General features: G+C 39.1%; 1 protein-coding gene across 2 annotated transcripts; it reads right to left on the bottom strand.

Moving 5' to 3' along the window:
• Window positions 1–1,602: 1,602 nt before the first annotated feature.
• Window positions 1,603–24,409, bottom strand: CNOT7 (CCR4-NOT transcription complex subunit 7). Of its 2 annotated transcripts, none has more exons than XM_058802970.1 (7): window positions 23,864–23,984; window positions 23,493–23,699; window positions 23,046–23,239; window positions 20,041–20,202; window positions 14,278–14,422; window positions 6,336–6,446; window positions 1,603–3,599 (listed from the first exon to the last, which is right to left on the bottom strand). In XM_058802970.1, the coding sequence occupies exons 2-7, from the start codon at window positions 23,607–23,609 to the stop codon at window positions 3,471–3,473; spliced, it is 858 nt and encodes a 285-aa protein (XP_058658953.1). In that variant the 5' UTR covers window positions 23,610–23,699; window positions 23,864–23,984; the 3' UTR covers window positions 1,603–3,470. The 2 variants fall into 2 exon arrangements, with proteins under 2 accessions (XP_058658953.1, XP_058658951.1); XM_058802968.1 differs by lacking the exon at window positions 23,864–23,984 and adding an exon at window positions 24,277–24,409 and having other exon boundaries at window positions 1,604–3,599.
• Between the last annotated feature and the right edge of the window lie 8 nt (window positions 24,410–24,417).

Here is a 24,417-nt window from a genome sequence, read left to right as displayed (position 1 = left end):
GCAATGAACACACACCACCCTAAATCCATTGACGTGATTATTAAACTTCCAGCGAAGGCCTAAAAACTGCTTCAGTATAGGAGTGTTTTCTTTCAGTGCATGTTGGTTTAAGTGAGTTATTAGTTAATTCAAGGTTGAAAAACCAATTGGGAGTTTAAAACAGAACTTCTTTATGTCCAGTTTCTTTTTACATTCCTAATCTGATCTTCCTCCACCAAGGATAAATCTTCCTTATTCCAGACTATGTCACATGTCCTGCTTCCACCTTTCTGTGTTTTGAGCTGAATCAGAAGCACCTTGTTCATTAATGCAGGCTTCCTGCTACTTTTCCTGGATTTTCAGTTAGGGAATGAAGCATTCTTTAGCATGGAGTAACCAGTCAGATAAGGTAGAGAAATTTCTTGGATGTCAAGAGTGTATAGGTCATCAGCAAATTCATGTGGGAAAAAGCCTTAAATACTGTGTTCCAGACCTATTTTCCTCCACTTCAAGGATGGTTCTTGCTTAGTTTCAATGAGCAAAGGAACTAAATGCTTAAAATAAAAATTATATATATATTAAAAAAAAATAGTGGCAGAGAACATAAGGTTCCTGGAACACTCATCTGACTCCAGAAGCCAAAAATACAAGTGGATTAAAAATAGAAAGATCAAATATAACAGGTTTTGATACTGCATTTCTTCTGACAAACCTACTCAAGAACACTGTATTTTAAATGGATTGGGAAAAGCAGAGGCCTAGAAAGAGAATTCTTGTCTCTCAACAAAAAGGTGCATGTCTAGACAGCTGGAACTGTGCCTGCACATTAATTTTTGCAAAAGCAATTAAAGCTGGCCACTTTGGAAATAGATTTCATGCTCTGAAGTTTATATGTAATGGTCATACACATAAGAAACTACTTTTTTCATAATCTCTACAATTCACAATTTAAATCACTCCTTAATGGAAACTAAACTTAATTTTGCCAAGGAAATGAATGATGCACAGATGTCTCCCTGGCTGCAATCAACTCTTAACAGACACAGTGATCAGAGCAAGTGTTCTCTCACAGAATAAACCATAATCTGTTTCATGCTGACCAGTGGCTTTTGAGAAATGCTTTTGTTACTGAAAAAAAAGTCAGGAGTAGAATTCTCTGAAGTCACATACTGGTCTAGTGGAAGGTGTCCCTTTCCATGGCAGGGGGGTTGGAACTAGATTATCTTTAAGGTTCCTTTCAACCCAAACCATTCCCTGATTCTACAACAGGAAGCAAAGAAAAGCACAGCACAGCATATGGGATGCTCAGCAGTTACTTCAAAAGCAAATCCCCATCGGCACTAGAACTTTCACTGTAGGCACACATTCAGAAGGCTCTAAAAACTTCCTTTGATCCTCGATTAAAAACCAACTTCAAAACAAAAACCCATTAAAGTCCTTCAAAGAGTCATTCTGCTGAAGTTAACCAGATAGCTGTATCCATATGCTTTAGGCAAAGCTAATACTTTAAAGCAAATGCATCAAACTTCAGGGGCTCTTCATGCCACGTCTATGCAAACCCTGGAGGCCACAGTAAGAATTCATCCTGCTTTTGCTATCACAATCTTAAAGCCAAAGACAACTGAAGTTAAAACAAGTCACCATCATCTAATGCATAATGGTATAAAAGCACTAATGAGATTAGGATGCCTCAGAAGTAAACTGCAATCAACTCTCTTCCAACTCAGGACAGTAGGAATTAAATGACTGGAAACCCATGAACACAATTCTGCTCTGAATGTGAAATCAGTCAGGGAGCAGTGAGTTAGATTCCTCTATGTCAGCATGTAGAAAAGAACTATCATGCCTAACAAAACACAGCTGAACTGATCAAATAATCACATTGCAGGAAAAATTTTGCAACAAAATCACCAGTCTGTTGTTATGTAAGAAAACATTTCTTAGGCCTTTATTTACAAAAGCTTTAAAAACAAATACCCTCTGTTATGCAAATTACTTGTTTAAAAAGGACCGCCTAGTTACATCATCATAATTCAATGAGAAAAAGGAGTTTGATTTTTTGCTTTTCAGTACAAGATAAAACAGAGTAATTGGCGAACATGTGGAGATTTTTCTGCCATTGATTTCCGTGTCAGGCACACGTACGCGCGCACACGCACAGACACACAATGTCACACATTCCGTCATTCCAGGCTACTAGTTAGCTATTCAATACCAAAAATCCTTCCTGCACAACTGCTCTGTGCACATGCTATGCAGAGTTAAGAACATACTTTAGGGTCCTTGGAAACAATATATCTAAAATATATTGTAAGATATACTCAAAAATAAACTAGCATTACACTCCTCAGGTAACTTTATTAGCTGAAGTTATTTATATTTTGTTGTCTTACAACAAATATCTTTAACATCTGTCTTTGTAACAACTACAAAAAGGCATGATTTAATTGTCCTTCTAATTCAGTAATTCAATTAAATAGTATTTTTCAGATCTTTGGGGTTCGTCTTCAACTAAACTGACTTACAAAAATCATGAAATCAAGTACATAATAAATATGACTTCATAAAAAATATCTGAGGTGTACATTACTAGGATAAAAGCCACGAGGTTAATCAAGGGAAATGTGCCATTACAAGACTCCTACTTTTCCATTATCCTTCAACTCTCAGCTTAATGGCAAAAAGGCTAAAGTCATAGCTGTTCTTCTCCTGAAGGGTGTAAAGCTGTTTTTTCAAGCCTCTTTCCCTCATCACAGAGCAGTTTTAAAGCAGCAGGCCAACCAGCAGTTGACATGTGCAGTATGTGTTGGAAGATGACCAAACACTAGTAAAGTAAGAGCAATTACTATGATTTCAGTAGTTTGTTTTGCTTGAACAGAGATTATGCAGCAAATAAGTCCCGTTGTGTGGGTTGAGATACCAAGAAAATACAGCTTGAAGCTGCTGAACTTGGCAGATGATTGTTTTCTAGCTGAGGGCAAAAGAAAAAACCAAAACAAACTTCAAATAAAACAGAGGATCTGAGTCAGAGTCGCTCTCTAAAGTGCAAATCTGATGGTCCACAATCTTGAATAGCTAAAACGCCTGCATACTAGAAAGAACAGACATGAAGGGGGAAGTTAGTTATAATCAGAGCCAATTAATTTAGAGAAGGGAGGGGAAAGACAAAAAACTGGAAGAACGATGTAGGCAAATTTACCAGAATATTCATTATGATTCAACTTTCCCCTTCTCTCTGCCACACTGATCCTATACATGCTTCTTTACAAATGGGCTTGTTAAGAGGCCAAAATGTAACCCAGAAAATTTTACGTATCAATATTAAGATCAAAATCTGTGATAGGAACAGTCAAGTTTAGTACATAGAAAGGCAGAAAAGAAAGTGTGCTGAGAAAGGGGGGAAAAAAGCCTTAATTGTCCAAGGGGTTCAACCAGAGATAAAACCTATATACAAGCATGTGGAGGTCAAAAAGACGGCCTTTCATTTCATGTCATGACTGTTTGTTGGCTTCTTCTTCATAAGCGTTTCCTGTGCCATTCTGTACATAAGATGACCCCGAACCAAGACCATATAAGTGGCCACAATATTTGGCATCGTCAATGTGATCTTCAAAGAACATCTAAAAAGTGAAGAGACATGAATTACTGCAAAAGAAAAGGTTCCGTTTCAACAGAACTGTAGAAAGGCTTTAAAATTACTTTCTTTTTAAATATCAAATCCCAAGGTGCAAAAGATGATATAATTAGTATAATAAGACACTTAATCTCAACACATTATCACAATGACACAATTATTTAAATCTGTCAAGAAATACAATCAATTTTCCTGTGCACATCTCCCAATTAAATGGCCAAATGCAATGTTTTCACAATTTTGTATTATTAGTCATCACTCACATATCTGCAAGAGCAACAAAGACATTTCTCCATCTGATTTCTGTGGTGCTTTTTACAACAAGCATATGCTTAGCATCCATCATCAGTGCCCATTCCCTTACCTCCCCTCAGTGTGGGGTTTTCATCATACTCTGTCTTGGAATAGAGATATGCTGATTTGTATTATATAGGTTTGGGGGTGGGGAAGATGAGCACAAAACCAGTTTAGAGAAATGCAGAAAGATGCATTTTCAGCTCCTCACAGAGGGAGACCTTATTTAATGAGGAAGAGCAAAATTTTGTACCAAGACTGCATTTACATATTACAAGTCTAAATTACAAATGGAACCTTTCAGTGGAAGACAAACTAAAGCCCATGATATTCTGATACTCTGCCTTTCAGACAGGTTTTCAAGCAGAAAATCACAAATTATCTTGTCAAAATAATAAGACACACATGCACAAACATTTTTCACCCCAAAACCTTCACAGCAATTCTGGACACTCCAGTGGTTCCCATTCTGAGTCATCATCAATACCAGAAATCTAAGACAGGCACAAATATGCAGGGACAGAATGGATGCAATACACAATCTAAACATGCAGACCTGTATACACCACACAGGTCAAAACTTCTCCCTTCAAGCTTTGCTTTTAGCAGCACAGTCAGGATGGAAAATTCTGTACTGTAGTAATCAGAGACTTCAATTAAGCTTTGCAGCCCCAGCAGTTCTTAGTGAAATAAAACAGGTAGGAAGAGCCCAAAATAACAACTCTACTCTTGCAGTACCATTATTTAAGTACTCCTGATGGAAAGAAAAGGATCAGTAACTTTTTTGGCTGGCACTCCAAGACCCAGCAAGCAAGTTGCAACTCTGTCACAGCAATTAGTAACAAAATTCTGTGCCTCAAAAAGCACTATAAAGTGAAGTCTTTTTACTCAGAAATACATTTTTAAACACTGAACTTTGCTAAAAAGCTTTAAAAATCTACATTAAATTTATTCCTCTATGCTTAGTACTGTATTCTTATTCAGAAATGCTGTATTTGCAAAGAGTATTTAAGTACTGGGGAAAATATTCATTATCAGTCCATGTCTGTTGGCTTAATTAAGCAAGTGTGTTGCACTAAAAAAACCCTCAGAGATTTCTACTTCTGGTAAAAGCTTTTAGTAAATAAATTCAACCAGCTAGTTTGCCATTAACACAAACTGCATCTCATTAAAGAAACTATCATGGGTTTGGACATTTACTCTAGAAAACTAACTTGAAAGGCTGTATCTTAAGCATGATTATTATATGCTTCCCTTCGTTTGCTTTGGATCTTCAAATTCAAGAGTGAAGTTTTACAATATTAGGCAGACAGCAGGTAGCTGCACTGGCCTTGGATCATACAGAAATTTAATCCTTTTTATTGCATCTGCAGCCCATGACCTGCCTGACAACTGCAACAGGTCCAGCAGAAGCAGAACAGAGTGCTAGGAAGAGCAAACCAGCCCAAACCATCATTCTTTATTATTCAGCTGCTGTGTCACTAATATTTGTAACAATCTTGTGGTCATTTTCTCCTTCATACAGAAGGCTGGATTGCAGAAGGTAGACTTCAGCATATAGTACTTAATATGATTAAATGATGAGGTTTGATATTGCCATCTGTTTTGACATGGTAAATGACACTGAATTGCTGGAAGAATGCCATGTTCTGATGCACTGGCATTTGTTCAGTGCAACTGCTTTCCAGAAGAGGCCTGTTCGACATTTCATTGTTCTGCTAATGCAAAACATCATCATGTTTTCCTGTTGTATGCAGACAAGTAGCAAGGAAATGTGAAGCCTGTAAGACCTGACTGTCTTTGCTGTAACCTTGAATTAACTGACCTTTAGAACCTTAGTTAAACTGAGCTTCACTCAATGGCAAGGAGAAAGAAATGCATAGAAATTCTCCAAAGCAGACTGGAAGTCATCATTTAATATACCTCTAGCCTGAAAGTTTAGCTAGAAGTGGTTCATCAATACTCCTTCCCCACCTCTCAGCCTGCCACAAGCAGCAGTACACATCAGCTGGATGTTACACTGAGCAAAAGCTCTAAAAAAAAAATTTGAGTTGAGTGCAGTCACGCAAAAAGGAGTCTGGCTTCAGCAGTTCATAAATCACTACAGCAGTCACCTAAAAAAAGGCACCCTGCAAAACAGGTGAGGAAAAAATACCCCAAAACAAAACTTCAGAAAAAATCCAGAAGTCAGGCCTAGGCCGGAATTGGGAAGAAATATTCACTCACAGCAGCAAAGCAAAGAGTCAGTAAGGCTGGTTCACACTTACTCAGGGAAAAATATAGGTGGTCTCATTTTTGTCAAGAAAGGATTGACCCCTGAAGCCCTTCACAGACCTCCTTAAAATACCAGACTTATCAGGATCAGCAATTCCATGTGACTATCACAACCCATTACTGTAATGGAAATAAAAACAGTATGTCCACCTACTTCTCTCATTTTGAAAAAGGCCATTCCTGTGAGTAAAGAATCGGATCCTGCCTGATGCTGTGGTCCTATCCTTTCCAGCTCTAACTGCTCAGCCACTTCTTGTAACCCACCCTGGAAAACAAAACATTTTTGTTAAATTAGAACACAAAACAGCTATATTTGGGAAAATATGTTACATAGCCATACAACCTCGGGCATATTTCAATATCTGCACAGTAGCTGAAACAGACATTATACTAGATAAATGCATACAAGAAGAATCAAAGTTTCCCTATCAAACAGTATTAATATTCTCTGTCAGTATTGACTAAATGAAGTAGTATTTGCAACCAACAAAACTAGTACTCCTTATGTTCCAGCTTCTCCAGTAACCAGATGTCATTACTTAACAATTCCTTTAAGGTGACTGTTGATACAATGCTTTAAAAGGACAGACTACAAGGCTGTAGAGAACACACCAAAACTGCAAATCTATCTTCTCTAAAAGGTAAAACTTCTCCAGTTTTGAAGGAAATTTTCTTTTCAATAAGCTTATGTGAAAAATTATCCCCTTAACTGCAAAGTGACTAAATAAACATCATTTTAGTGTCCTCTCCAAAACAGTAATAGCTTCTACGTGTGAGAGCAAAGCTGTCAAAATTTGGTTTAGTTTTACATAGATAACCTGATCAGCTGAAGGACAGACATGTAATACTGTAACTGCAATATTTTAATGCTGTGAGCACATGATTGTACAAAGACTTGTTTTAATTCAGTAAGCTAAAAAGCTACTGGCATAACTTAGGCACATGCACATTCTTAAAGATCTAGAGAGATTAAAAAGAAAAAAAAAGAAAGAACCTTTAGTGCTGCCATAAGCACTGAAAGGCAAAAATGTTGCACAAAGACAATGCTTTTAAACAAAGAATACCTAGAGTTCACCTTCCCATACGCTCTTGACCTCTTTCACATACAGGAAGTGAAGCAATAAGAGGCAAAAGCATAACAGTCAAAATTAAAACTCATGGAGCTACAAAGGAGTCCAAATTGAAAATCAGATCAAACATTATGAAAATTCCCATGAATCTTATGGCAACATGTTTGGGTCCTGTTTTTTGTTTAAAAAGATGAAAGCTTCAATAATAACATTCCCAAATAACACCTACAAACTAACAAGAAAACGTAGTACTGCTATTGCTAATTTTTGTCTGTCTTAGCAGCAGAAAAATACCTAACAATACCTGATCACTGCCTCCATCACACTATTCTGGCCCAGAAGTGAGTCCTTTCCCCATGTCCAGAAAATGATGTGAGGTGTCAAAGAATAACCTCCATGTTAACAACCTCCATAACCCAGCCTGGCCACTGCAAAAATTCACCGTGTCCTGGCTGGAACCAGGATATTATCCATTTCATATTCTATACTATCTATGTCATGTTGAAATCTTGTAAGATCCAACAATACACATATATATACACACACACAAGTACAGCTTCCCTCTGAGATGTCTGTTAATTTAGTCCATTACTGTGGCTTTTATTTATCCTCTATGCCTTCCAGGGAAGGAGGGCTGGTGTGCTGCCAGCTCACTACAAGCTGCATCAGGAGCTCATGAGCTCCATTCTCGTTGGCCACAGTAGTTATGGCATCCAGAGGCAGTGGCATTCAGCAACCAATATTATACAATTCAACATTAAAACTGTTCTTACCCGAAAATCAAATCCCCTTGAAGTACACATTATCATTTCCCCACCCCTTTGTGGGGAATGTGTATGCAGGTCTTTGAGTAAAAACAATCTTGCAGATGGGTTTGCCTTTGCTTGAGGCAGGACTAATCCAAACTGACTTCCTTAACATGTTGCTCATATGCACCATGGGGATTTATCCCCTTCTGTGGTATGTGGAGGCTTTGATAGGGCAAGGTCAGCTCAGTTGGTGGAACCTCTAACAAAGGTGTTCACTGGTGTTAACATTTAAGGAGATGGCCTCTGCTTAATGTAGACCCACTGTTAGAAAGTTCTCCATCCATTCCTTTCAATGTTTTTAACAGTCCATTGTACCATCTAATTTTCCCAGAGGCTGGTGCATGACAGGGAGTATGATACACTCACTTCATACCGTGCTCTCTGGCCCAGGTGTTTATGAGGCTATTTTTGAGATCAGCACATCCACTTACTCCACACAACAGTGGCATGATGTATGGAAGGGGCTTTCCTTCAAACACCCAGACCAGCACTGGTAGTTGGAGTGCCAAAAGGAGCTGTGCTTAGGTGCCAATTGCTTCTGAGGCAGCTCAAATCCTTCCATAAATACCAGAATCTCTTCTTCAACTGGGGCATAGCAGGCCTCAGATCCTTTGCACCCCCAACTCCAGAACCCAGAGGTCAGCCTCAAGTCTCTCCAGGAAGCCTCTGACTGAGGCTTCAGGAAGGTCATTCGCCCCAGCAGCCATGAAGAGCTCATAACTCCACATCTTGCCACCAGACTGGCCCAAGGGCTACTGGATGAACAATCTCCCATCTGATTTGTTCAAAAGCTTGTTGTTGTTCAGGACCCCACTTTAAATCATTCTTTTCCTGGGTCACTTGATATATAGGACTTATAATTTTATTGTAATCTGAGATATGCATCCTCCAAAAACCCCCAACACGTAGGAAAGCCTGTGTTCCTTTCTTGCTGGTTGGTGGGGATCTAGCTGCTACATTGTTGACCACATCAACTGGAATCTAACAACATCCATCTTGCCATTTTCCTCCTAAAATCTGAATATCCTGGTAGATCCCTTGACCTGAATTTGCTTTATGGCAAAACCAGCCTTCAGGACGATCTGGATTATTCTCTCCCCTTTCTCAAAAACCTCCTCTGCCATGTTGCCCCATACAACAACATCATCTATGTACTACAAGTCTTCTGGAGCCTCCTCCTTTCCCACTGCAGTCTGGATCGGTCCATGGCAAATGATGGGGGCTTTGTTCCCACTACTGGGCCAGTTGGTCCCAGGTGTACTGGATGTTCCTCCAGGTGAAGGTAAACTGTGGCCTGCACTCTGCTGGCAAAGGAATGGGAAAAAAACGCATTAGCAATATCAGTGGTGGTACCACTTTGCTGCCTTGGACTCCAGCTCATACTGAAGTTCTAGCATATCCAGTATAGTGACACATAGTGGTGGTGTGACTTCATTCAGGCCATCACAGTCTGCTGTCAATGGGCCATATAGGATTTTAAAGGGTGAGCACGTCTTGCTGACCACTCCCTGGCTCTCCAATTCAGGAATCATCTCATGGATGGAGGTCATGGAGTACCTGGTCAGTGCAGTTTTGTTGACAGTGCATTGCTGTTGTAGAGATTGGTACCTGCTGTTCTTTGACCCTCAGCAGTCCCAAAGCAGAAGGGTCCTCTGAGAAAGGAGACAAGTTATTCAGCTGTCTAATTTCCTCTGTTTCCACTGTAGTTATCCCAAAAGCCCAATAATGCCATTCTGGGTCCTGCAGTAATCTATGTCAAGGATACACAGAGTCTCTGTATGACTCAATAGCGGAGACTCTGGTCCATACTGGTGGGGCATGGGACATCTCTCCAGTTTTCTCGAGTCTTTTGAATCTGTCTGGACAGTCTTTCGACACCAAGGAGCAGGCTGGTAAGGAGGAAAAGAGATGATCTTCCTATTACTGGAGTCTGTCACCTGATGGACTGCTTTTTCTCATCCTTTCATTGACATCAATGCCAAGGAGCTGGTGAATGACAATGGTGTGCTCCATACAAACTTCTGCCACATGGATTGTGTACAATGGACCTTATCTGGATCTACAGGAGACTTCCTGTTATTTGAATCCTTACATATCACCTCCAGCACAACTAATTCTCTCAGGTATCTTTCTCCATGTGTTGCATCTGCTTGAGCACACCACTGGATCATCCATGAGAGAATACCCTTTGTTCACACTTGACAGGAGTCACCTGAGGGTGAGAGTTTCTGTCCTCTTCCTGAATCCCCATGAAGATGCCAGTTTCATATTGTGTGCCATGATATTTCAGCATTTCAGCCAGCTCATCCAGGGCTTTCATGACTGGTGGCTGGAATCTTTTCACTTAGCTCACATAGAGATAGGAATTGAGTGATTATCTCTGGTCGTGCCTCTTCCTCCTTTGGTGAGAGCTCTACTTCCTCTTTATCCCTGACTATGCAAAGTGATTTGGTTCTTGGATTTCTTCTTCTGTGTAGGTATTACTGTTACTGGCATGAGTTATTCTTCCAGTTCGGCTGCAGTTTGAGTGGTCACACCACCTGTTGATCTGCTTTCTTCCTCTTCCCCTCAGGGTTCTGTCCAGCACTGGACTGTGTCCAGTAAAGAGTAGCCAGGGCCCAGCACACTTCAGTAAGTTGATTCTTTATGGAGCTGCCACAGCATTCTTGCAAATATTCTGTCACTTTATCAAGGTCCTGGTAGTGATACTCTCAAAACACTGGAGAGAATTTTCCCCAACAATGGTCTATTTTATCCCACATTCCATGCTACTCATGACTATCCTCCCTCAGACAGATTAACCTTCCTAGAAATCTCTGTCCTGATTCTAGACACAGTGTTGACTGTACTGACTCAAAACATGGTGTAGACCATGTAGACTGATACACAGCTGACACAGGAGCAAGAACATGTTTTCCTTAACATCAAAAGGAAATTAAAAATTCTCAAAAGCTATTCTAACAGGCTTGAAGGAGAAAAGGGTACTGAAAAGCTGGGGAAAGCTATCCTCCTGTGTTCTCTCCACAGACTAGCTATGATTAGGAATGGACTCCCAGAGGTAGCGCCCAAAGCAAGGGTAGGAGAGTAGCACTGAATACACTGAATATCCCAAATGATCCTCATTGCCCTTGATGTTATCATGTTATAAACATGATTCTGGTTCATACAACCAACATACATCCACAAAGCAATCCTGATCTGAAAAAGAGCACCCTCATGGGCACATAGTATATCTACAGAAACATATACAGGCGTAGGTAACACACTCACACAAACAGACCAAGCAACATTGAGACCACTGGCTCTGAATCTAATGGGACAAATGCTTAGATGGAATTTGTTTCAAATCCACTCTGATCAGATCTCATTCCTTCATGCCCCACACTGCGTGCCAAGTAAGGCTGTCATGGTTTAGGAACAGTATTCTGCAAGTTAGTGTTTCCACTAAAACCACTTCAAACTACACTCACTCACTCCTATCCCCACCCTTTCCTGTGGCAGACTGGAGAGGAGAACTGGAGGCACAAAAAGTGAAGATCACAGGTTGAGATGTGAGCCATTTACTAGAAAACAGCAGTGAGATAAGAAATCAAACAGAAATACCAACAATATTAATGACAGAGTGGGCAAGAAGAGAAACATTGCTCACCAACAGAAACACGAACAGAAACATAATGATTGGTCCCTCCACCACACTACCCTGACCTGGAAGCAAGCCCTTCCCCCATGCCCAGAAAATGATGTGAAGTGTCACAGAATAACTTCCATGTCCTAGCCATGCCCCATCCTGGGGGCAAAAATCCACCCTGTCCTGAATGGAACCAGAACAAAAAATTATGAGTCTACTCAGATTCTCTTTCAGAATTCTGCACTCCACATAGGTATGCTTCACTCTTGGGAAAGGACAAATTCTTCCCAAATTTTCAGAGTGTCAAACTTCCAAGAAAAAGGCCACAAAATAATTTACATAATCACACCACCATGGTCAACAGCAAATCTACATCAAATTCTCATTTCACGACACAGTCACAGATCTCACTGTTCTGTACAAAACCCTGAATTAATAGCAAGTTTCCAACAAGGTCTACCAATTTAAATTACTTAGGATTGCCACTACTATCAAAGGGTTTGTAATTGTCTACATAAAAAGCCTTTTAGACTGTAAGCAGGACTTTAACTTCTAATACAAGCAACTCTCAATCTGCATGCCAAGTCATAATAACAGACTGTAAATTCACAGAGTACTTAACTCCAAAAAAAAAAGCATCAAACAGATTTCCAGTTCTGAAGCCTATTTCTCTTTCCAACGCCAAGAATCTTTTTTGAGTGTGTGGGGGCAGAGAGTGGGGACCTACAGTAGATCAGTGACATATAAAAAATAACTTAGACAAGTCAATAAAAGACAACTGCACAGCTGTTCAATTCACTGCAATTTAATAATGATCAAAGGTGACACACATTAGGAGACAGCACATGCATTTTCAGAGTTACAACACTAAATGTTTAGTGATTTGTTTCAGGTAGCTTCTCTCAGTACAGTTCAAGTCCACCATCATTTCATCACTGGTAAATTTGGAGGGGTAAGATAGTCTATTTCCCTTCCCCTGCTGTCACTATCAGTCTGCAGATTAGGTGAGTGGATCAAAATTTACTGCAGGAAAGCTGACCTACATATTCAGCTCCGAAAAAAAAAATCACCCTTGTTCTTATGGTTTTCCAAAATAAGACCTGTGGAGGCTTTTCTCGTCTTCTAAAAAAATCTTAGTGTCTCTAAACAATGCAGGTTACACACAACTATGCTTTAATTATGCCAGAAACCATAATACCCTCTTTTCCCAAGCCCACTGGGAATGACACCTCTGAATGGTGACATGGAACATCAATTTGTCACCTTTTCCATGTCACTAAATTTGGAATATACATTCTGTTCTTGCAAAGTATGTCACCAGATAGGCACCAGATGCTCTGCTTTGCTTCACTGGGAGTGTGAAAGTGAAGACTTTGTAGGGTGAGTTGACCTCACCCCTCATTTAAGACTCCTGAAATTTAGGAGCATTTAATTTTTACTCCTGGCCTCTTTGGAGAATAAGTGTTTCTAAGATGTTCCCTAATACACAGCCATTTGCCCAGATGATTATACCAGTAACAATTGTATAAGAACACAGGTAAGTATACTTTTCTTACTAACTGGAAGGGTGATCTACATTTTCAACATTAATTTGATTAACAAAGGATTCACACAATTTACTTTCCACAAAACTAGGCTACTATTCCAAGTGCCACACTGTTAGTTCATCTCAGAAAGAAACACAAGGCTATAAACAGCACACAGATCAGTAATTCAGCACAATGAACTGGCAAGCCATTCCTTAGTTAGGATTTGATGTGATGTGTTCTCTTCTTACTGCAGGTTTTCATTAAGAAATCCTAGAGAATTAAATTACTTTCCATAAAAGCAACAAATCATCAATTGCCTCAGATGAGTGATGCAGCTCACTCCAGCAGCAGTCCAGACTCTTAACAGCTCCTCGGCAAATAAAGCTGTTAACAGTGCCTTTAGTATCTTTCTTTCACTTGCTGTCTTCCCCCTTCACACACTTAGCTCCAGTTCCCACTCATTCTCCAGTCCAACAAGGTATCCAAATTTTATGCCTGACAGAGTAAGCCAATTAGCCCCCCTGGCCTGACATGAGAGACTAGTTTCTAGTTCTTTTTTTTTTTCCTAGAAGTCACATGTTGTCCCTGAACATATGTTGTTGTTTATCTTTGCTTATTGGGCCATCTGAAACATTCTTCACTTCATTTCTCTTCCCAAGACACTTCCACATCATCTTCTTGAAATTACCTCAGCCTAGATGACTGCAGTTCTTTAGTGGACTGCACAACGAGGAAATAAGAGTATATGAGACCCATCGATTCTTATGGCTAAGGAAATGAAGAATTAATTCCAAACATGGGTTTATCATCTATCAAAGTATTGTAAATACAGTTTCAACTTGGTATTTTTAACTGGTAAGCAGTTACAAAAATTGATTTTGTGCTCTTGCCGGCTTCTCACAACACCTTTAATATTACATATATAAAGCTTGAGACAACAATGCTTAATATGCATCATAAAAGTAAAAGCAGAGAATAAAAATAGAGAAAGTATTTTTAAGCATGACATACTCTGTCTCCAAATGCAAAATTTGTTCCAAACCATTAGCAGATTACTTACCTTCAGATTTTTGCAACTCTTCATAAGATATTTTACGTCATAGATGACAGGGAAAAACAATCTCAGTATCTCAAAGAAGTCCAGCTCTTCCTCAGGTAAATTGGAGTTTGTCAGGATCTTGATTAGATAGCCAAAGTCATATCCACTGCAAATTAATACCAAAAACAATATAAGTAAGTGACTTAGAAGCATCCTTCTCACTTCAAGATTTCACATCACTTTGACAGGAAAAACAACAACCTTCAGGACTTCACTGCACATTGACAGGATATTCTGCTTAAATCCAATGCAATAAAGACTAACTTCTATGAAAAAAACGAAACTTCAATATAAACAGCCCCATTGCAGATTCCAGAGAAAACAATTTAGTCTGAAAGAGGCCAAGTGAAGATGCAAAAAGATCTGCCTACAGTAGTTTCTCTAAATCCCAAAATAAGGTAGGGCTGCTGGGTCTTCATCTGATAACAAGGACTTTCACCATAAAGACTCCTAAGCTGATTTCTTTCACATAGACTGGAGTTTCTCCCTCCAAACTGAGACAGACAGACATTTCTACAGTTCTTGAAATCCAAAAGATTAATGAGTTTCCAGAGCCAGTGCATGTTTATGCCTGGAGGCAAGTCTAACCCTCAGCAACAAAGAAGAGGAATTGTCTTTCAACTTTTCCAATTAAATCAGCACACAGACAACTACAAAGTTTAATAGCTTGTAGACTATTACTCTTTCTGGAGGCAATGACAGAGTAAGCTGGAAACATTTTTGTGTGTACATGTAACTCTGCAGGAAGCAGAAAAGTAACTAAGCAGTGCTTATTTGTTAGAAGAAATGGTGGTATTGTAGTGTGCACATGGTAGAGAGAAGAGTTTGGGAAGGCTTCCTCCCCCACAGTGTGACTGAATAAAGAGGACATAGGAAGGAGGTGTGGCAGTAACGGGGCAACCACGTACTTTTACAAATAGTTATGAGAGGAAACAAGAGGGTTAAGTAGAGGAAAGACAGATATGGGGTATTAAAGCAACCCTGACTCCATAACAAAAAGCAGTGATGACAAGTTATGCTTTTTCTTCGGAGGGCAGCAATTACAAACCAGATTATTGATGACCTGACCATGAAACTCACCTGTTCTGATCCCTTGTATTTGTAGGACTGCTAATGCATGAAACTAAATGGAAGAGTGATTTCCTTCTCTTCCATGTTTGCATTGAACCAGATCAGTTCCTAGATTTTACTGACATACAATTTCAAATATGCCTGTACTAACAAAGAAGATGAAAACACACCACAGGGCTGTCTCTACTGAAGGCTTTGTCAGTTTTGCTATTTAAGGAATCTTAGCATAGGGTGAGGGACGATTCAAGTGAGCAGGTGGCCACCACAGACTCCAAATTTCCAGTTTAAGACTTTGTGCTCATTCCTGATTATACAAGGGTCATACTCAAAACCAAGAATTTTTCGATTTGGTAAATACTGGCCAGGATCTTTAACTGTGAAATAAGCAATAGAAAAGACAAATCAGTTAAGAGCACTGATCCTGCAGATATTTAGGAGCCACAAAAAGCAGTGACATCTGCAGGCTCAAAGCTTCAGCTTGCACACTCAATGTAAATAAGTTTACTTTTTGAACCATTTGTATACAATAAGATTATCTGACCTCTTTATACTATGAGTTTCAAGACAGAGGGTAGAAAAACCTTCAACATACTGGGGGTATATGGATTGTTTGCTACAAGTCCATCAATACAAGATATAAAATACCTATAGATTATTGCAGCTCTCCCATGGGAGTTTCCAGTGCTCTAAGGAGAAATTTTATGTTGACCAAATCCTGCACTGCCTCTGGTACTTTGAAGCTGTGCTGGCCACCCTCCATCTCAACAGCAACAGACACTGGCCAGGGAGCAAAGGAGCCAAAGATAAAGAAGGATTTCAGTTGACTCTTACGAAGTAAAAACTGTAGTAAACTTGGCAAAACAGTAGCTTGGAAGTCTAATTTTATTAGATCATTTGAAGAGGGAGGGAAGTGGTGGGAAAGTCCATATCAGCATAAAGCCCTCTAAAGAAGAAAAGAAAAAGTCACACTAACAAAAAAGGCTGATCAAAAAGATGCAAAAAAACACTGTTCAGGATTATGGAGACTTACTCCTTCAGATTCTACAGTTTATTAACTCAATGAATTCCTTGATCATCCTCAAGGTTCAAATATAACAAGCCATATTAAAGTGAAAGAAAGCATATTTGTGCTACTCCTCTTCAAAAAAAGTTTGACCTGTCTTCAAAAAAAAGTGTATTAACGAAATAATGGAAAATAGATGCCCTCAAACACTTCTAATTTCTTTAAAGTAGGAAATACTTAAAGAAAAGTCAACATTCCTTTACTATTCATATTGAAACAGAGCAGACTATTAAAAATAGCAATTTTGATTGAGAATTCCACATTTTTTTCACTTAGAGATTGTAGCAGATCCAAGCTTACAGACATAAAAACTGTCACTCCAATTTAAGACTAAGATAGATCCATTAAAACAAATTTTAAGTGGCCACTGCTGAATGCTAAGAGAAGGCTAAGTAAGTCCATGGTGAGCAATTATGTAATTATGTGCTCATTAAAGAAGTTTTCTTCTAATCCTGTAACAGTGACTAGTGGTTGGTTTACACCCTGAAGCACACAGACTTCCTTGCCTGAAAAACCTTGCACCATTTCTAATACAATCACCTGAAATTGCTTAGCACAGCAAGCCACAATCTGTGGAGCTATACAACACAAGCACTCACTGTTACAGACATTTGTTTTGTTTTTTTCACTGAACATGGACAGCTCTAGGCAAAAAGACAAGAGTAGACATCAAACAAGCCTCTATTTCTTTTCCTTACTATCAAGATAGAATCCAGATAGCCAATGAATTCTACTCAATCACCAAAACTCTGAAATAAATCAAAATGTGCAAGAGCTGAGAAAGCTTTAGTTCATTTTATGACGCTAACAGAAATGAGCCAACAGATTAAATTTTACTAAAATCAGTTAGACACAAATGATTATTGAAACACATTAGCTTGGAACTTTGCAATATCCCAAGAACATCTAGTTTTTGTTTTCCAAAACGCATGTTTCCACTGACCCTCCAAAGGTAGACAAAGGAGGTTGCACAGAAGTGGACACTCAAAGCTTGAGCAGACAGTTGAACATCCACAAAATCAGCATTTGAGCTGTTCCTTCCTAACTTGCTAGACTGTCAAGCACTCACAGCTCTCTTGACTGCGATAAAAAAATCACAAATTCAGGGCTTCCTCCTTCTCTCTCATTAACTCAAATACATTTTAACACGCACACACACAAGATTTGATGGAAGTCATCTATGAAGTTGCAATACACAAGAATTGGTGACAGTGCAAATATTTCTTCACTCATATCTGACAGAACTGCATATCCAGAGATTTGCCAACATGTCAGGATGCCAAGGCAGCTACATCAAATGTGGAGATAAAAAGCACACAAAGAGAACTATTTGAGAAGTGAAGAGCTTGCAAATGAACTGCATAAAAGTTCAAGGAAATCAAAGACTAGAAAATGAAAACCAAATCATATCGTCATACTCTGAGGAAGGAGTAATTCAATTCTCCCACTTACTTTGGGACTCAAATTTTAAGAGTTAGTAGTACTTTAAGCATTTTAAGGTAACAGAGGCAATAGGAGAGTCAGCAACTATCAAGCACAGCTTTATCAGTTGTTAAAGAACTACTGCATGGAGAGCCTCAATGGAACAAATTTTCAACTGAGCATCCTGCTGTGTCAGTTTCCACTGATAGAACATAATCACAATCAAAGATGTATTTAAAAACAACTGTTCACTATTCTTTGTGGCACATTTTATATGACCCATGCTCATTTACAGCTTTACATAATTTTGGTTTCCTCAGAACTTAACTTACTCCAAGGTTTTGTGCTCAAAATAGTAACAGCAAGGTCTAAAAAAGCACAAAAGCTTTAAACACTCTAATAATCAGTGTCTGACAAACATATGCTGAACAACTGTCTTAAGAGGATTTCTAAAGACACTTTCAGTGAAATCCAGAACAGAAACTCATTTTAGCACAGACGAAACTGGACTTCTATTAATAAAGCCATTTCAAAAACCCTTCATAAGCTGCACCAGTAAGAAATGGCATTATTGCACATGGCTTGCACTACACTTTGACCAGCCCATTAGTCAGGAATTACACACACTAAATATAATTATGCTCTAGAAAGAATCCCTAGAGTAGAAATTGCTCAGGTATGCCTTATACCAGGCCCTTAGTCACCAGGCAATATTGGAAAAACACCAGACTGAGGCTGAAGATGCTTCTATGTGGCATCCTCTGCTGAGGCACAGTTACATGCATAACCTGCCTCCACTTCTCTTGAACCATCCCAGTCATATTACTGTAGTCAAGTGTAAATCATAAATATACACATAACAGCCCATAATACTGTGCTTAGGAAGTTGAAAAAAAACTCTAATTTGGCTTTTGTAGTTATTTTGACCCAATTTAAAGCATTCTTGTTACAGTATTCTTCCCCAGGCTGCTACGCTAGAAACAAGATAACAAGAGTAAGATTATTTTAGAGTCCTACCGTGAGTTGAAACAGCTGTTAAGTGAAAGATGGAAGTGACAACTGTGCTCAGAGGATCCTTCTGTATTTAACTGTCTTTTCTTTTAAACCTCTCTGCTTTGGAAACTCAGCCTAGCACTTCTTTGTACAAAACAAATCAAAACCATGACTTCTGCAAAAATGTTACATGCACCCTTCTACTACTGTTACACATTTCTTGCCAAAATAATTCTTATTTTCAAGTTTGTTTATTGCATAAATACTTCTCTAATTCCATGTGACTTTGTCTTTTCCAACTATTAATACTTATGGACAAAGAATTTTTTATTCTAATTTCATCATTTACATATCATCCATCAACACGAGATACAAACTTTAGCTGAGACTGGTTTGCTTACAATCTTGTTCATTTCCTTTACCTTGCTGACTTCCTTAGAAGCCAGCATTTAAGACACCAACTCAAGGGCATTACATAGCAATAAGCCTTTAAAGACACTGTTGCTTGCAAAAATTCTGGCATGCAGTTAGCTAAACAACTACTGTGTATGTTTTTAAAGTGTTAAATCCTATTAACACTCAAAGATCTTTTGTATTATGACAGGCTCATAGAGATTTCACATTTGCATTTCTATTTCTACTTGAGAGATGATGGAATAAGTAGTAAAATAGATACATAAAACTGAGGAAGGATCTCCTTCCAAGCTGAGTAATTTCATCTGCTCAGATTAGCAAGAGATTTACAACAAATTTAAGAGTGCCATATAGAACTCTTTACTGATAACCCTCTTCTATAAACAGACAATATTTCCCCAAGGATTGCTCAGAAATAGTTTGCTTTTAGTAATGTTTCTGTTATTACTTGCACGTGTACAGCTCCACCTGCTGGTTTAGCAGTTTCGTGTTTATCAGCTTCACGGTTTTCTGGTTACTGCATAAATACCCAAGCTAAAAGCACCAGTAAAACCCCTGTATTCTTCAACACCAGTACCCCTCTATTCTTCTAATACAAAATGGTGTTAGAGGTATTACAGCAGAAATATTTCCTCAGTCTTACCGACCAAGATATGGGCTACATGCACAGCATTTAAACTCAAGGGGTGTGAAATCCAAGTTCTAGAACTCAAACACCCATGAGATGTTGGAATCTCAAACACTTCACGTGCAGAATTTACCTATGAAAGGAAAGCCACTTGACTCCTTCACACAATACAACTCCTGATGTCATGAGCAGTTCTGCAAAGTACTGTGTCTCAATTCCTTCTTCTTCGTGCTTTTTAAACTGGATACCAGATGTTGTCAACAGTTCGATAGAGTCCTGAGCATACATATCTTCTCTAAAAACAGAGAGGAAAAGTAAATTTCCAAAATCTACAAGTCTCAATGAGGTAACATTTCTTTTTTGGTATTCATTCAACAGACTAGAAACAATTTAATTTCCTTCTAGGTTAATTACAAAACCAACCATTTTTCAAAGTTTTTTTTAACCTTCATTATCATTTTACCATTCCCAGCACCTCCATTCTTACCATATTCATAAAAAAATTAGTTCCTGCTCCTTTTCCAGTTACCCTTTTGCAAGTCTATAGATGAAAGTGCATCTGTAGAACTTATCTGGTAAAATATCTGTATAAATCACTTGAATTGTGACAAATTAAATGTAACAGTTGAAGGAGTAACACATTACATTGAGGAAATATGAGAAATACAATCCAGATCCCAGTACTGAATTAGTTCTGTAGAAAATATTTCTCAGAAGTTTTTTGTGATTTAAGCTTATGTAAATATTTAGACATGTGTTCATAAGAACTTTTTTTTCAGTAAAACTGGAAATGGAGTACTTGCTCCATTTAGCAAAATCTTAGAATTCAGAGATCCTAACTTTTTCTGTCTAAATTATTTCTTTCTAAACAATCTGTTTTAACTTTAAAACCTATTTTGGACCTCAAATTTAAGAGGATGAAATAACAATTCCTCTATCTTTTTTTGACCCCTTCTACCTCTGTGTTTATTCCCTTTAACACCACCTTTTTTTTTGGCAATGTTTTAAGAATCTCATGCTGAAATTCATGCTTTTGAGCTTATTTTCTCCCTTAAGTTTTATCTGTATCATCATTACAAAAACATGGAATGATTAAATGAAGAAAAAAAAAAGTAAGCATGTAAGTACTTAGAGAATGCAGTTCATTTTACTGTCCCTAACATACAACTCCACAAAGTCTCTTCAGTGTACAGTTTCAAATTTTAATAAAAAACACAAAAACACAAGAAAACCTAGACAAGACAACCAATATATCAAACGTGACTATTAGATTCAGTCATAGATCTGTATTCCTTATTCCTAAGAGCAAGTCATCATTCTTTAGAACACAGACATATATCTTCAAGATGTGTTACATCTTTTTTCCTCACTCCCACACAGCTGCTCTTTGGTTCTCCAGCTTTGGGGCATCAGCTTCTCAACACCTGTCTGTATCCACAGCACATTAAAGAACCCATCCAAAACAAAGGCACCATTTAACAAAAAGGGGGTTTCATTCTAGTTGCTGCTCTGTACTAAGCAGGTGCAGAACATGATTAGAGAAATATTTATGCTCTTTAGAAGCACACTAAAACAAGACCTGGCTGGAACCACACACACAAAAAATTACCTTCTAAGAACAACAAACAGCTGTTCTGCTTTAGGAGGAGAACATTTGGCACAGTGCCATTTCCCAAAAGGATGTTTATAAACAGACAAAATAGGTTGTCCATCCATGTATAGTATATATATATATATGAATTTCTCATGCAGTACTAACCAAGTTTCTATTTTTCAATAACCCCCACCATCAACTAGCAACAAGGTAATTTGGTGATTACCTGTATCTTGCCTACTGAACTGTCTTATCTCTGCAGCATCTGGCACAAATAGATGGAAAGCTACTTTTGGTTTCAGTTGTTTGAGGTTAAGTAGACCTTTGAAGCTCAGAAAATAAATGAAGTGCAGCATAGGCCCTTCTTCATAGATCACCAGTCTGGAAGTTATTCATTCCTTTTTCTCCCATAATTAGTAGGATTAGTATATTTTTCTATTTAAGAAAATGGGTAACTCTTATCCAGCATTTATATGGCCAGCTAAGTTCAGAGATACCAAAACATTAAATCTGTGCTTACTTTTCCTTCAAGAGACAATTCACACAAGACTAAACAGAGCATGTCATTGCTCAGATCAAACTGATGTGTGACAATCCACACCACTGCCTGTTTAAAAGAGCACAGAGATCAAGAGAGGCAGCAGAGGTTTTCCTCCTAAGAACTCCAACTACTTTGAAAACAAGTCTTTTCACTCACAGAAAAAATAAAGGTCTGTTCTCTAAAACCTTCTTTGTAGGCTGTGAGTTTAACTCATGTATAAAAAGTTGTCCAGTTCTCAACTTGTAACACAACTGCCAAAAACCCCAAGGCTTAAACGTGTGAGAAGTGTTAGTACTGATATTCAATTCAGTAGATAATCAACATATGAGAATCTATCACACCAATTTTGCTTACTTCCAAAAAACAAAACCAAGATACTAGTAACTTTGTTGAGCAGCTAAAGATATAACTGGAGCACCAGATAAGCTTTTGATCCCCCTGAAAAAGTGAGGTTTATGCTTAAAAAGTTTTATCACTGATAAAAATCACATTTTGAAATAAAGTCCATGGTATTATTCTAATACAGTAAAAGTCAGCTTGCTTTTTAACCAAAAAAATAGACAAAATATTTCAGAATGCTAGTATCTGACATACTTTTTTAGTCACTTTAATTATTTTTTTTTCAAGTGTTGTTATTTTCCATTTAAAGTATGTAAAAAAACAATATGTGATTTCTATAACAAGGAGTAAGAGTTAAACTAAGTTAAGGCAGAAGCACTCTGAAATGCTAAACGTGAAAACACAGAGCTAACTCTTGGACTAAGTATAAAATGCCTTCCATATTTTTTTAAACTGCTTAGCATTTTTGACCAAATTACCAACAGTAAGACAGACTGCACAGAAATGAGGGAAGAAATCATGTTTGGCTGACAGAAGTTTTCCTTACAGGAGTATTTATGGTATTCCAGTACTACCATCAGATAGATGATGAAGTTGCTACAGTATTTATACATTTTCAGTAAGTCAGAAACATATGCTTAGCAGCACAGAACTGAATACTTACGTTAAGTTAAATTTAAAATTAAATTGCCAAGTTGAAGTTCCTGGAGGGTATTCTCCTTGCTCATTCATAAATGTCAGTCCTAGTTGAATTATTTTTAGCAAGTCGACATTGCAGCGTAAGAGTTGGTACTGATAGTCTGCATTGCTTCTGAATTCTCCAATAGGCCTTGCAACTACTCCTGGAAATTCTGTGTCCTGCAAGAGCAGAATTTAAATTTGAACACACAACAACCATATAGATCTAACCATATCATAGATGAAGAGTACTATGTGTAAAATTAACTTTTAAAAAGATAAAAGATTAGGATCCAGATGTTCATGCAGCACTAATTCAACATTAAGACTTCCTTAAGCTTTCGATTTAAAAGGATGAGCACATTTACTGACCTCAGCTGAAGTTACAATTTCTGCAGTAATTTGCTAGACAAGACATCAAGCACCCACTTACCATAGCTACATAGTTATACTTCCGTATAACTTGACGAATTTTCTTCATTTCTTCATCCAAGTTACAAGCCCAAACTTCACAGATTCTTTGGCTATGATCTACGGTAGCTGCTGGCATAGTGGGGGGCTTTAGAGACCATACATCAAATGTTACACTTGACCGAGGATTGGTTTCATAAAGAGGACTTCAACTGTTTATTTTTTTAGCCTAAGAGACAAACAAAGAAAAGCATCAAAGTGTAAGGTTTTACTCTCAGTTTATCTGAAGAAAAAAAAAAAGGCTTAAGCACCACATCCACACTTTATCCTCGCAGTTTCACAAAAGCAGGACAACACAGCCACAGGAATTTCGGCTCCGCGAGCTCAGATTACCATCAGAAACCAAACCCCTGCGGTTTCGTTAGCGACTGTTTCCCGCACAAGGGCGGCAAGGCGCACTAGTGACACGGACACCGGAGACACCGGCTCCCCGGGCGCTCCCGCCCCGCGGCTCGGCAGGCGGGCTCCTGCGGACCCCCGGGCTGCGTGCAGCAGGGAACGGAGCGGCAGAGCAGAGTCACGGCAGCCCCGGGGTGCCGCGGGGGCCTCGCGAGGCGGGAGCGGCTCCCAAGGGCCGCGCTAACCCAGCGAGGGGCGCGCGAAGACCGACACACGGCCGGCCGGGTTCCCGCGCGCGTGAAAGGCCCCGGGAGCGCCCGGAGGAGCCGCGGAGCGCGGGGGTCCCGCAGGGCTCCGCTCCGGTGCCGGTGTCCCCGCCCGGTGCCCGCGGCGCCGCCCCCGCTCACCCCTCGCGCTCCGGCCGGGCCGCGCCGGGTCTGGGAGGCCCCGCGCGGCCCCCGCGAGCCGCAGGAAGCGCTGCTGCCCCCGGCGCCGCCGCCGCGCGCACAAAGCCATTACATCATCGCCGCGCGCCGCGGCCTTTCCCC

Source organism: Ammospiza caudacuta, chromosome 4 (genome assembly GCF_027887145.1).
Source record: "Ammospiza caudacuta isolate bAmmCau1 chromosome 4, bAmmCau1.pri, whole genome shotgun sequence".
In the NCBI taxonomy this organism is placed as follows: domain Eukaryota; kingdom Metazoa; phylum Chordata; class Aves; order Passeriformes; family Passerellidae; genus Ammospiza; species Ammospiza caudacuta.
The sequence above is the reverse complement of the archived record's forward strand: the minus strand, read 5'-3'. Positions and strand labels throughout refer to the sequence as shown.

Excerpts from the sequence above, each read along its gene's own strand:
- CNOT7 (XM_058802968.1), bottom strand. The coding sequence starts at position 23,609 with ATGCCAGCAGCTACCGTAGATCATAGCCAAAGAATCTGTGAAGTTTGG. Across the intron at positions 23,240-23,492 it reads AGTATAACTATGTAGCTATG|GACACAGAATTTCCAGGAGT; the intron begins GTAAGTGGGTGC and ends CTGCTCTTGCAG. Across the intron at positions 14,423-20,040 it reads AAGTGGCTTTCCTTTCATAG|TGGATATGACTTTGGCTATC; the intron begins GTAAATTCTGCA and ends ATTAATTTGCAG.